At 67.6% G+C, this 13,611-nt stretch overlaps 2 protein-coding genes across 2 annotated transcripts in view; both read right to left on the reverse strand.

The window, feature by feature from the left end:
* Positions 1 to 326: 326 nt before the first annotated feature.
* The window catches only part of LOC114489935 (TBC1 domain family member 14-like), a 13,979-nt gene continuing 694 nt past the window's right edge, over positions 327 to 13,611 (reverse strand). Inside the window, exons 2-9 of the mRNA XM_036014315.1 lie at positions 12,820 to 13,093; positions 11,634 to 11,714; positions 10,086 to 10,180; positions 7,954 to 8,025; positions 7,226 to 7,354; positions 4,004 to 4,113; positions 2,109 to 2,367; positions 327 to 808 (exon numbers count right to left, since the gene is read on the reverse strand). Coding sequence (XP_035870208.1) covers positions 743 to 808; positions 2,109 to 2,367; positions 4,004 to 4,113; positions 7,226 to 7,354; positions 7,954 to 8,025; positions 10,086 to 10,180; positions 11,634 to 11,714; positions 12,820 to 13,093 — 1,086 coding nt within the window. The 3' untranslated portion in view covers positions 327 to 742. The remainder of the gene's footprint in view (positions 809 to 2,108; positions 2,368 to 4,003; positions 4,114 to 7,225; positions 7,355 to 7,953; positions 8,026 to 10,085; positions 10,181 to 11,633; positions 11,715 to 12,819; positions 13,094 to 13,611) is intronic.
* LOC114493117 (transcriptional adapter 2-beta) overlaps positions 9,554 to 13,611 on the reverse strand; it is a 31,353-nt gene continuing 27,295 nt past the window's right edge. Inside the window, exon 4 of the mRNA XM_036018526.1 lies at positions 9,554 to 9,565. The gene's annotated coding sequence lies outside the window, so the exon portion shown is untranslated. The remainder of the gene's footprint in view (positions 9,566 to 13,611) is intronic.

Genomic DNA, 13,611 nt, shown 5'->3' on the forward strand with positions numbered 1-13,611 from the left:
CTTCTGTGCGCACAACCCACACGCCCCCACCCGACCTCCCTCCGGTGCCCGGGGGCGGGGAGCACCCTCGGGGGCACGGGGCCCCCACAGGACCCACGCGTGCATTCCCAGCCCCCGGGCTGTGGTCGTGGCAAGGCAACGTGGTAAGACGTGAGCCCGAGGGCGGCCGGAGCCCCGGGGCGCCATGAGCACTCGTCAGCAACCCCCCCCCCGCCCCCCCCCGAGAGGGCTCGGGGCCTCTGGCGCGTCCCTGGAAGGCGGGCCTCCCACGCCAGGCCTGTTTCTGGGTTATCCGGACAACTCCGTCGGTGAGGGCAGAAACAGGGAACTGCGGGCCAGGACTCCTCGGAGGCCTCCCAACCCACGTCTCGTGCACCCCGGCTAAGAAAGACCGGGACGTCCTTTCCAGGAGGCGACATAAAAGCGTTACAATTTAATAACCTCCCCTGGAGCAGGAGGAGGGAGCCGGCCGCCGCCCTGGTGCCAGACCGCGCCGAGCGGGCCGCGGGTGCCAGGCCAGTGCCGTGTCGTTGCTCCGCTGAGCTGCTTAAGGCCGAGCCTCGGTTTACTTCTCGACAAGTTCTGTTTGTTTGGTTTAAGGCCAACTCCTGCGTCGGGGTCAGACGCGGCAACAGCGCCCGCCCCCGGCTGCCGGCGCGTCTGCCCCGGTGTCTGTCCCGGACAGCCTGGGCGCACTGGGAGGGCTGCTCCGGTGCCCGGCACGAGTCCGTCCGCCTGCGTCTCAGTGCCTGAGAGATGGGCTCCCTCTCTCCACGTCCCGGCTGTCCCTCTGCAACGCGGTCAGCACCTGGGGACCACAGGGGACACGTCCGTGGGCGGCCCGCAACACTCGCTGGACCCAGACCCCGATGGCGGGCGTGGCGGCTCCGCCCACCGCTTCCGGGCTCCTGAGACCCGCCTTCCTGGCAGGGAGCTCCGCCCCCCGCCGCCCAGGGCGGAGGTCCTCCAGCCACACCCCACCAGCCCCGCAGTGCGACCACCCAGGCGGTGGGGCCGCAGGGCTCTCCCCACGGCCACCCAGCCCCGTCCTGGCCACCACCAGCACCGGGTCTCGCTCCTTCCCGTGCTTTCCCGGAGTGTAGCCAGCTCCATCCTCTCTGCTCTCCGTTAACACCTTATTTTTAGTTTATTTTTATTTTTTAAAGATTTTATTTATTTACTTCGAGAAGCGAAGGAAGAGAGAGAAACACCAATGTGCAAGACACATGTGGATCGGTTGTGTCTTGCTCACCCCCAGCCGGGGACCCGGCCCGCAGCCCAGGCCCGCGCTCTGACTGGGGACTGAACCGGTGACCCTGTGGTTCACAGGCCCGCACGCACTCAGTCCACTGAGCCACGGCAGCCAGGACTAACCGATAATTTTTACTTAGTTCCTAAACGTAAGACACAAGATGTCAGATGTAGCTTTAATCCTTTCTGTGTGTGAGTGCACGCGTGAGGGGGGTGTACGTGTGTGTGGGTTTGTATGGGTGGGTGGGTGTGCACATGTCTATGGGTGTGTCTGTGACGTGCAGCTGGGCGCGTGTACACATGGGTGTGTGCACGTGCTTGTGTGTGTACATGCCTGGGTGGGTGGGTGTGCACGGGGCTGTGTGCGGGGGTGACGTGCGTGAACAGGGGTGGGGCTGACCGCAGGGCCGGACAGGGACAGGGAGGGGACATCAGCCGACGCTGAGCCCTGCGCTGGCGAGCGAAGGCGGTGACACAGTCCAGGTTCGCTGGGCGGCACCGCCATCCCGGGAAGCCATCATCCCGCCTCGGGGAGAGGAGGGGCCCGTGAGTGTGAGCCCGCCTGCATTCTGTCTCTGGCCCTTTTTAAGGGGGGGGGGGGGCTCGGGTTACGAGGTGCTGCCTACTGCACAGAGAGCACCCGGTGCCGCACCAGGGGTTCTGACCTCCCGGCGATGCCGTCGGACCGAGGCCCCCGAGGCGACGCCGGCCCGAGACCAGGCACAGCCTCGCCTCACAGCCGGCCTCCGGCACAGGAACCTCCCTGGGGCCCGGGAGCCGGGTGCTTCCACGCCGCCCCGCCGCGCCCCGCCCCGCCCCGCGGGGGAGGCACGGAAGACCCCTCCCCCACCCCGTACCTGGGCCCACTTCCTGTTGCGGCTCTGCATCTGGATGGTGGCTATGGAGGCGAACAGCTCCTCGGCGGGCAGGTGGTCGGGCAGCCGCGTGAGGAACTGGGCCACGTGGATGAAGTCCATCTTGGTCAGGATGTCCTCGAACAGCTTCAGCAGGCCCAGCGCCGTGCGGAACAGGAACTCCTCCCCGTCGCGGCAGAACACGTCCCACACGCGGCAGGCCAGGTCCAGGGGCAGGGACTTGCTGTACAGGGTGAAGATCCTGGGGGGGGGCGGGGGGGGCGGAGCCGCTCAGGGGCCGGGGCGCGGGGGAAGGACAGGCGCCCCGCACGGCGCCCCCTCCCGGGCCGGCCACTGCGGCGCCCGCGCCCACGCGGGGGAGGAGGCAAGAAACCCGGGAGTCCGTACAGAAGTGTCTGTTTTACTCCAACACATTCAGACCTCAAAGTCACCCCCAAAGTGCTCCCCGTCTGCCGCAGCACCCCCACCCAGGCGTTCTCCCCGCGGCTCAGAACAGTTGTGAACCCGCCGATCTCGACACCTTTTAGAGCTTCTGACGATTTTGCTTCCCCTCCCCCACGACGGCAAACCGTTCCCCTCTGAGGACGTTCTTCGTCAGGAGAAACAGGGAGAAGTCGCTCAGGGCGAGCCTGGGTGAACAGGGAGGGCGAGGCCCAGGGGTCACGCCGTCTTCGGTCAAGAACCGCTGACCCCTTGGCGCGGCGCGGGCGGGTGCGCCGGTAAGTCACCCGCCGTGGAACGGGCCAACGCGGTGAAAGAGGTAAAAACAAACTCACTGACGTGAACCCGGCCCCTCACACCCCCACCAGCCGGTGCGCTGATGCCGACGGTCCCTAGAGCGCGCACTAGTGGGGGGCGCCTGTCCCACCGGGGGGCCGCCCCTCACGCGGAGGGGCTGGCAGCGCAGGAGCACGCGGCTGACGGGAAAGCGGTAGGGGACAGCATCCCTGGTCTCGCGCAGAGCCTCACGACGCGCAGTACGGTTTCTGAGTTGTCATGCTGATCACTGTGCCGCGACAGCCCTCACCGAGCACCTGCTGCTGTGAGGCTGCGGCGGCGGCAGGGAGAGCCCGGGGTCGGGGCGGGGAGGAGACAGTGCAGGAAACTCCCGGCTCCCGGCACCGGGACCCGCCCCAGGGGGCACGCTGCTGTGCACTTTCCCCCCAGTAGGGGTCAGCAGGGAACAAAGTACATTTTTTCAAATAGATGTGACCTTGGACTACCAGGAACGGACCTGAACCGTGCAGACCACCAGACGAGCAAGTCTGCTGGGGGAGACACGAACACGTGTTCCCCTGAAACACTGTGATCTTCGCGAGGCAAACTGCCGGGCAGACACTATCCTGAGGGCTCCCAGCGGGACCCGGACCGAGCCTGCCCTCCCTCCGTGGGCCCGCCCTCCTCCCTCAGCTTGGGGGGCCCCCCCGTCCCAGCCGAGTGCTCCTTCCCACCTGCGCGCCCCAGCCCCCCGCCCTGGCGCTCGTCACGAGGCCCTGCGCTCGCTGCTGGCTCCCACGGTGCCCCACCGGGCCCACCGCTGCCGCCCCCTGAGCCTGGCCACCTGGGTGTCCCACCAGCGCCGGTGGCCCTGCTGGCTCTGTGACACCGCGTTTAACAGACGGACAGACGGCACCTTGAAACCGACGCGGTCCGACACACCACCCCTCCCCCGAGGGGGCTCAGAAGGGGCAGCAGGGCCACAGACAGGACACCGCAGAGCCGATGGCACCCTCGGGCGCCAGGGGTGCCGGGGCTCAGGGGCAGGCACTGGGGGCGGTGGGGCGGGCGGCTGCGCCCTGCAGGGCCCGGCCGTGAGGCCCGCGGGACCCTGGGGCAGGGGCGGAGCACGCGCCCTGAACACGAAGACGCAGACTCACCAATCGATCAGGTAGATGTCTGGAGTGAGGTTGTTCTTCTTGAAATGAGCAAATAATTTCGGCAAGTTTTCTTCAAAGAATACTTCAAACGCAGCAAAATAAGTCAACATCTGGGGAGAGGACGGGAAAGACACGAATAAGCTAATCACCAGCACACGTTCCCGGCCGGCAAAATGAGGTCCACACGCACCCACCCTCCGGCCAGGACCGCCGGCACGGGCGCACAGGCCGCCTCCACCAGGGCACGGCTCGCCCCGCCACCCTGCTTGCTGCCGCCGGTGCCCGTGCTCCCGAGACCCCGGGCTGCCGACTGGCTGGCCGCCGGTGGCCTGCGTCCAGCAGGTGTGTCCGCACCACCACACCCACAGGCTCCCGTGGTGGGCAGCCGTGGGCAGCTCACTGAAGCGCTCTGTGACGAAGGCAGGAGCACCGCTGCAGCCCGCGTGGCCGACGGCAGCCCTGGGAGAGCAGCACTCTGCCTGGGCACCGGGAAACCGGACACCGGGGCCTGTGCCGCCACGCTGCCTTGCACCGCGGTGTCTCTGAGTCCACCTGCCGACAGTCACCAATCTCCACGGCGACTCCCCTCGCTGCACCTTGCCATCTCCTCCACCGACAAACACGGACGCCGGGCCCAGCCTGCCCAGCGGGGACGCCGCGGCCCTAGCGTGCCGCTGGGACGCGCACCCACGTCCGTCCCTCTGCGCCACGCTCCTTCCTGAGAACGAATCACCCGGGTGACACGCAGGCCTCCCACCCACCCCGAGCGCACCCAGCGGGGTGACCCTGGCGTCCGGGGCGCGGTGATGCCGCTCTGGCTTCAGGAGGCAGCGACAGAGGGAGTGCTCTCGGAGAGTGAGCGGTCAGATGGCCACCCCTGCTCCACCAGCACAGGCTCTCCTGCCGCCCAGGGCCCGTGGGAGACTGGGGCGGGGCGGGGTGGGCCGGGGTGGGGCTTGCAGAGAAGGCCACCGCTGCGCTGGGCGCGGCCCGGCTGATGGGGCGCAGCCCAGGTCTGCTCCACCCCCACCGGCTGCGGGCAGGTGCGGCTCCCGGGCGCTGCCTGCTCGTCTCAGTGAACGGCCCTCCTGCAAACCAGGGGCGGGTGGACTGTGCCTCCCAGGGGACTTCCGGCAATGACTGAGGACACTTCTGGTCGTCACAGCTACGGGGGAGGTGCCGCTGGCATCCAGGAGAGGCCAGAGAGGCCGGCGGATGTGCGGGAGAGCCCCACCCACCCCGCCCGCACCTGGTGCCGGCAGGGGCCCTACCGTGGGAGACCTGCTCCAAACAAAGGTCCCGTTCAACATCCCAGTGCTGTGGTTTTCCCGTAATAACTGGGCCAAATTATTTTTTTTTTAAGATTTTATTTGTTTTCTTTTAGAGAGAGGAGAAGGGAAGGGAAAGAGACAGAGGGAGAGAAACATTGTTGTGTGTGAGAGAACAGTTGTCCCTCAGGCGCCCCCAAGCGGGGGCCTGGGCCGCAGCCCCGGTCTGTGCCCTCGACGGGGACTGAATTGGAGACCTTTTGGTTCGCAGGCCGGCGCTCAATCCGCTGAGCCACCCCATCCGCTGAGCCACCCCTTCCGCTGAGCCACCCCACCCGCTGAGCCACCCCACCCGCTGAGCCACCCCATCCGCTGAGCCACCCCTTCCGCTGAGCCACCCCACCCGCTGAGCCACCCCACCCGCTGAGCCACCCCATCCGCTGAGCCACCCCTTCCGCTGAGCCGCATCAGCCAGGGCACGAAACCCTTCAGCACGGTTCTTACCATTTGTCGCCAAAGAGAAAGCTGGGCCTCACCCTCACACGCGGAGCTGCGCAGACGCAAACCGCTGCACCACGTGTGGGAGGGGCTCCCCGACCTGACGGCAGTGTCTGGGAACGCCCACCGGCACCGCTGACGCTGACGCGGGAGCGCGCCCTCTGGCAGCCGGCCGTGGGGCCCGAGGGCGCCCGCCCCGCCCCCGCGCGTCTGAAAGGGGCCGGCGCCCGTCCTCAGCGCTTCTCTGCGGTGCGACCCCGCGAGCACCGCCGCCGCGCCGGGGCACCCCGGGCCCCGGTCCGCCGTTCTGCGCGCCCCACACCCACCTGCACAGGCTCCCACCTCCACACCGAAGCCCGTTTTCAAATCGCTGCTGAGCGATTGCAAATACCCGAGCGGCAACCCGCCGGGGGCCGCGCTCTGCCCACACTCGGACCCCTCACACCCGCAGCAGCGGGAGCGCGCACCGGCACCGGCACCGCCACGGAGCGCTGCCGACACGTGACGCCACGTGACACCGGACGGGTTCTGCCCGCTCGTCCTTCCCCTGACAGCCGCCCGTCGAGCGGCGGTTTCTAAACACGTGTTTGAAAACACGCGTGCACACGCTGCCCGAGCAGGAAGCACTGAGGAGCCCCAGAGACACCACGCGGGGGAAACGCCCCAGCTGACGGAAACCCTGGATCGCCTGGCCTTCGGGTCCCGGCGCCGCCGCTGCCCCCGCCCAGCCCACTACGTTGGCAGGTCAAGGCCACGCCCACTCCACAGGTGGCGCGTCTGTGGGACCGGCAGCTTACCTCTGGGCCCCAGAGCACGGGGGCTCCGGGGGCCCAAGTGGCCGCCCTCAGCTCCTCCCCTGGCCAGCGGGGGGCCGCGAGCAGGTGCCGGTGCGCTGAGCCTTGCCTCCCCATCCGTGTGAGCACGTGCAGGGCCTCCTGGGCCACAACCACCTGGCACGGAGGGGGGGCCGAGTACGCGGAGCCCCTCCGTCCGCCCGGGGCCTGCAAGAGCGCCCTGGACCCAGTGCCGCTCTGTCCGAGGACGGAGCTGACCGGACACGGGCCCCCGGCCCGGGGAGAGGGAGCTGCGCCCGGCAGCATCTGGGTGCGCCAGCGAGCAGCCGGAGCGCACCGTCACGCCGCGTCCCGCGAGACAGACACAAGCACGGAGACGGCCCCCCCCCCATGTGCGTGTCTCTGCAGGAGCCCCTCCCCCCTCGTGCGCAGGACGTGTGCTTACAGACGCTTCCTGAAGAGCGTGTTCGGAAGTCCGTACGTACGCCTGTAACCGCGTGTTTTAAAGATCGACGCAGCGCCCAAGTGACCTCCACCTTCCACGGTGCCGTTCACTCTAAGCCCCTCTCGGGAGGGGGAAACGTGCTCTCCTCCCCTGAACACGCAGACGCTCCGGTAACCCCTGCTGCGTGGGGGGCACACGCACACACGGGGATACTCACAAGGCCGTGGTCCACTCGGAAGAACGCCATCTGGCAGGGTTTATTCAAGAGGTTGGAAAACGCGATGAAGGCGTCTGCAGTGTCCAAGTTCAGGATCAGCACTGCGGCGATGAAGGACATGCCCTGGACCTGCGGGCGGGTTGGGGGGGGGGGGTGTTACATTGGGAGCAGCCCGCATGGTGGACGAGAAGCCACCACCCCTCCGCGCTGAGCCGACAGCCTCGGCGCTGGCCGGTCTCGCCAGCGCACTGCTGTGCCACCCCAGCGGCCTCGTCTGCTCTCCTTCGCCCCACGTCCCATGTCCCCGTGTCCCCGAGTCCCCAGGCACCTGCCGCCCGAGACCCTGCCCCAGACCACAGTCCCTGGGCCCGAGGGACAGGCGTCCAACAGCGGGTTAGCCCCGGGCCAGGCACACACGTGTCCGCTCAGCCGCAGACAAGCAGCAGCGCGGCTTTAACACGGTTACAGCCAAAGCTTTTCATCTAATGCTAAAAAAACCACATGCAAAAAACAAAAATTACATCGAATTACAATGTGACAAGAGCCACGGAGCGGCCGTGTCCACGCAATTTCTCTGCAAGGGAACAGGCGGCACGGGGCCTCGGGGCGACCCCTCCCCGACCAGGAACGGGGCGTGCACCCCGACCCCTGCCGCTCAGATGTGCGGGCACCGTTCTGACTTTCTCTGTGGACGGCAACGCCACACGTTACTGGAGAGGTTCACTTACATAGCCCACATCCGGTCGGTAACAAGTGTAAGCGCCCAAAATACTGTGCAACGTGTCGTGGTACGGGCCGCCCTGCAGGGAGCAACACACGGGAAGGGCACATGCAGAAGTCTTGTTAGTGCTCAGGGCGACCTCCGCGCCCCCGCCTCCCCCGCCTCCCCCGCCTCCCCAGCCGCAAGCGGAGGAGGAGCTGGTTGCCAAGCACGTGCCAGCGGCCCTGCACTACTGCGGGACTCGGCCAGCGGACCACCGGCCCAGTCAGCCAGGGAGCCGGCAAGTCAGTCTACCGAGCCGCCCGGAGGAGCTGGTGGGTCAGGCACGAGCACCTCACTGGAAACATGCCCCGAACCCGGTTGGCTCTTGCTGCGTAACTGCACCGCCTTCAAAGGTCAGCGAGTGGCCAGGGCCCCAGGGTGCTCCTGCCCGAAGCAGGTCCGTGCTGACCGCTGTCAGGCGACAACAGCGCCTTCCTCAAATGCCCACAGTAGGTCTGCACGGCTCCTGTCTCCCCGCTCTCTACCCCCCCAGTTTTTCCGTATCGCACGCCTGGGAGACCAGGACCCGTGGGACCTGCAGACGGAGGGAGACTCACCCAGAGGGGCCCCGAGGGAAAGAGAAGAGCCGCTTGCCCCAAACCCCACCCAAAGGAGGACCCTAAGCTGCTCCTCCCCCTTCTACAGCGAGATCGTCACCCAGTGACTCCCAGTCAACCAAGCTGAGCTCCCGGGGACGCGCCACGGGCCGTCTGGGCCGCGGGTACGGGCAGGGCCGGGCCTCGGCTTCGGCAGGACACTGCCCCCTCCGGACCCAGTGCCTGGGCCCCGCACCCTGTCCTCCAGGGCAGCACGGCCCAGCCGGCCCCAGCGCACACAGAGCGGCCGGTGAGGAAGGAGTGTCCGAGGGCTGGGGCTGGAGGGTTTCCGTCCCCTCTGCCGGGGAGGGGCCAGGGGTCCCCCGCCCCCTCAGGGATCTGATGCTGCCATTCTAGCCCTGCTGCCTGGACCGCCCTCCCTTCTCCGGCAGACGGCCATGCAAACCCAGCCCGAGCGCAGCCTCGGAGCCGCTTCCCCGGGACACCAACCAGGCCCCTGGCCCCCTGCCCCGACCCCTGCTCCCTGCCCACAGCCGTACCACCGGGGGCGGGGGGTGCGCCTTCACCCCCTGCGCTGTCAGAGTGCCCGGACACAGCCACGGCTCCGCACCGCCGTGGGTCCAGCCCCCCCGCCCCGCCCCACTGCAGGGCCGACCGCTGGTCTCCTCGCAGCCACCCCGCGCCCTTCCCCGCTCTCCCGGTGCTGTCCGGTCCAGAGCCGGAAACACGGGCGTGGCAGATCCGGCAGCGGACTCCACAGCCACTCTGGGGGCAGGGAGGTGACTGGACAGAGGGGGAGGTCAGGAGAGATGCGTGGGGGCCAGGTGCAGCGACCCACAGAGGACGGGAACCTGAGCTCAGGGAGGGCGGTGGGAGCGGGCAAGGGGCACACCCGGGAGCATTTCAGGCGGAGCCGCTCCGCACCGGCCACGGCCACAGCCACGGGAGGGCCGACCGAGACGCCGGCGAAGGTCCGCTGACGCCCTGCTCCAGCGACCCCCAAACCGGCTGCCGGCGGCCCTGAGCACGGCACGCTGCAATAGGGCCCGTGGGGAGACGCCTCCCCAAGGAGCACATTTGGTTCTGTCTCCACAGCTGGCTTCTGGGCGGGCCTGCTGGTCTACCTGCTCAGACACCCCAGAGGTGGCCAAGGATTTCCCGTTCCCCCCACCCCGCCCTGGCCGGAGCACACAGAGCCCGTCCTCTGAGGGGGCGGTCCTGGCCGCAGAGGCAGCCCCCAGGGCCCTCGAGGACAGACGGGGTGCACACGGGGCCTCGCGGGGCCCCAGGGAGGCTCCTGGTGCGTCTGCTTCGAGCGCAGAGCTGCGGCCAAGGGCGGACACACGGCCACAGTGGGAGTTTGCTGGGAAGCACCGGCGACTGGTTCTCCGAAGTCTCACCGCGGTAGTGTGAGGCCCTCCCTCCGCCACGCCTCCCCACAGAAGCCCACACGCTTCCCCCACTTGATGACACGTGCACGCAGTCTGACGCCTGTGACTGCTAGACAAACACACGTGAAAGTAACGAATCAACCACCTACTTGCTGGAAGATGCAGAGGTTAGGGAATGTCCTAGAAATGTCCAGTTTAATGAGCTCCAGGCTAGCTTCTCTGTCCGCCGCTGGAAACCCGGCATCTACCAGAAGACAGAGAGCGGTCACACCTCGCGGAGGCAGCACCCGGCACCACTCCCTCACGGCTCGGCGGCCTTCCAGCAGCAAGACCAGGGACTCTCCCGCAGACACGGGCTGCACCACCCCTGGAGCCAGGCGTCGGCAGAGCCCCTTCCTCTGAGGGCGGACGTCAGGGAGGGCCCTCCCTCCGGGGAGCAGCCCACGCCATCCCCCCACTTCCTTCCCCAGGGGCAGGGGGCAGCTGGCAGCCTGCCCCCGGCTGAGACCCTGAAGGCGACCCCAAACCCCCTGCTCCGACTTCCCAGCGAGCAAAGGCGCTGGTGTGGGCTCTGCTGCTGCCTCCCCTACACCAAGCCCTCACCGGCTTTACCGTCCCCGGCTTTAACAACCGTGCCCTCGCATGGACCTGAGTGGCCAGCAGACACGAGCACGCGTCATTCGGTCCGGGGCGCACCGCTGCGCGTGCGGACCCCACCAGCAGCGTGGCCGAGGGACACTCACTCCTGGCCCCTGGCTCACGAGAGTGTGTGAGTAGCGTCGGCTGTGTCTCTTGGACTTTTGAAACACCAGGCAGACGGTATTTTAAAAGGTCAGTAGAAAAGACACTACCCGGTCCTGGCCGGGTGGCTCGGTTGGTTGGAGCATCACCCTGTGCACCAAAAGGTCGCGGGTCTGATTCCCAGCCAGGGCACACGCCTGGGCTGCGGCCGGTCGGAGCACGTATGGGAGACTGACGTTTCTCTCTCTCTGCCCTGTCCCCTCTCTCGAAAAGTCAGTAAATATATCCTCACGTGAGGAGCAAAAACCAAGGGAGATACCACCGAACCAGCACAAGCATCGTGCTCGTGCGCTGTGGGGGACTCTAAAGGCGCCATCTAGCAAATGCGGTGTGCGGTGTCGTCGGAGGCAGCGCGCATGCTCCCCTGAAGCCGACGCTGGAGCACCCGTGGGTGCCGGGCTGCTGCTGGACGTGGACGAGGGAAGCCACGGTGATCGCGGCCGGCCCTGCGGAGCGCAAGGACGCAAACCCCTCGCAGGACCTGGCCTGTGCTCTTTCTCAGAGAAGTTCCTCTGCCCCGGCTGGTGGGACTCAGCGGACTGAGCGCCGGCCCGCAAACCAGAGAGTCACCAGTTCGATTCCCAGTCAGGGCACAGGCCTGGGTTGCGGCCAGGTCAGGTCCCCAGTGCGGGGGGCATGTGAGAGACAACCACACATGGATGTTTCTCTCCCTCTCTTTCCCTCTCTCTAAAAAATAAATATTAAAAAAAAAAAGTTTTTTTGAAACTTGTTTGCTCTTAAAAAAAAAAAAAAGCACCTTTTCCATGAAGCTTTCTGTGACTCTGCAGCAAGCGCGGCCTCGGTGAAGCTCCTGTTCATTGTTAGGTGACAGCGACACCCCACCCCCCCCCCCCCCCGCCCTGAGCAGGGAGCCCCGGCCGCAGCGGCACACGTACCTTCACTCTCCGCCTCGGGGCCGCCGGCGCTGAAGGACCGCCACCGCTCCTTGGCTCGGGCGAGGCAGATGTCGAAGAGCTCTGGAAGAGAAGCCCGGCTGAGCACCGTGTGTGCACGGGGAACGCGCTCCCTCCAAGCACCGGGGGGGGGGGGGGGGGGGGCATGCCCCAGCCCAGCCCGAAGAGCCCGCGGTCTGCGGGCCTCGCTGCGTGCGGGGGAAGCTCCAGCACCACGGTGCCCCGCCTCTCCGCCCACCACACCGCCTGCCCGGCGACGGAACGGGCCGACGGGCCCAACACCCATCCCGGGTGGAGACCATGACGGTTCGAACCAGTGCCTGGAGAAGACACGGATCAATCTGCTTTAAACCCAAGGCCTCCACTGCCACCACCGACTCCACAAGCACTTGCTGGGTACAAGTGACACAAAGACAACAAGGCAGGAGCCTCCACCCCCGCCGACAGAGGGGGAAAGCATAAAGCCACAGCTACTCGGGGCTCAGCACCTGGTCACAGCCCATGAGCCCCCGGCCTGGGTCTCACCGGGAGGCAGCACGGGGCACAGAGCAGGAGGGAGCAGGGCACGCAGGGGGAAGAGGGGCACACACAGACGGAACCCACGCGTGTGGCCAGACAGCCGGCCAGCCCCAGCACAGGTGAGTCGGGATGTCACCTCCCCGCCCACACCTGAGCCACCAGAACCTCAAGCACCCAGCCGAGTGCACTATGCTGACCGCCCCCCCCCCCCCGCCCCCCTAGAGGCGCTCACACACAAGCTCCCTGGGAAAAAGGCTGCAATCAGCCAACAGGACCCCGAACACCGCCCGCACCGCCCGCACCTCTCCTCCCTTCCCCCGTGTCCCGGCCAAGGCTTGCTTTCCCGGAGCTCGAAGGAGAGATCCCAACAAACTCTGCCCACTGATGCTATGGCCGTGACACCACACCCACAGGTGCTGCCGCGGCCCTTCGGGCAGCTGGCAGGTGTCGGGGAGAAGGCCAGCGACCGCTCTGAGCCGCCGGGGCAATGAGGCGCCTGCCGGCAGGGAGCCCAGGCCCTCCAACGGTCCCCCACCCCCGGGAGGGCACCGTCATCGGCCTCTCGAGGGTCACAGCCGCAGGCAGGACGGGGGACGCCCCGGGACCCACGGGGAGGGGTCCCCGCGCCCACGACCACGCAAGCACTCACCGTGGGTGATGTTCAGCTCGTTGCCGATGGCCAGGCTCCAGACCTTGCCTCTCACGCTGGGGGGGATGCCCTGCCACCACAGGTCCCGCACTTTCCTCGAGCTCCACCTGGACACCGAGGAAGCGTGCGGCTGTGAGTGCGCCGTCACTGGAGCAGCGTCTGCCGGGCGCCCGGCCCCGACCACGGGAGCAGGCGCACACCGGGGCACACGGGGAGACGGCCCGGGGTCTCTGAGGACCTCCCACTGGAGGTCCCCTCTCGTCACCGGGTCCCACTGGAGAGAAAGGCTGTTCCCTGACCGCGCCCGCCCGGCCTGCTCAGTAGAGGCGCTGCCAGGAAAGGCCGGTCTTCCCAGCGGGTGTCCTCAGCGGGGCCACCTGACCCTGCGATGAGGGTGAGTGGCACCCAGGGAAGTGCCAGGAGGGAGGCCGCCCCCTCCCGCAGGTGGTCCAAGCCGAAAGGGACACGTGCGGAAGGGAGCTGGGCACCCACACTCCCAGCGGCACGTGCTGTCCACACACCGCCCCATGCATCGCAGGGAGAAATGTCCACAGCTGTCCCTCGGGTGTAAGGGTGACAGCAGCTGCCAGACTGCGGGGGCCTGGCCCCCGGGGGCCGTCCTCAGACAGAGGACAACTGGAGCAGCGTGTCCACGGAGTTCAAACAGTACGCCGCCCCAGGCCTGGGCGTCAGAGACCGCCCTGGCCGCTGGGCAGGAGGCGAGCTGAAGAGGCAGGGGAGCTGTGGCAGGACAGGTGAGGCACGGTGGGGCCTGAGCCACGGCAGGGCAGC

Source organism: Phyllostomus discolor, chromosome 1 (genome assembly GCF_004126475.2).
Source record: "Phyllostomus discolor isolate MPI-MPIP mPhyDis1 chromosome 1, mPhyDis1.pri.v3, whole genome shotgun sequence".
NCBI lineage: Eukaryota > Metazoa > Chordata > Mammalia > Chiroptera > Phyllostomidae > Phyllostomus > Phyllostomus discolor.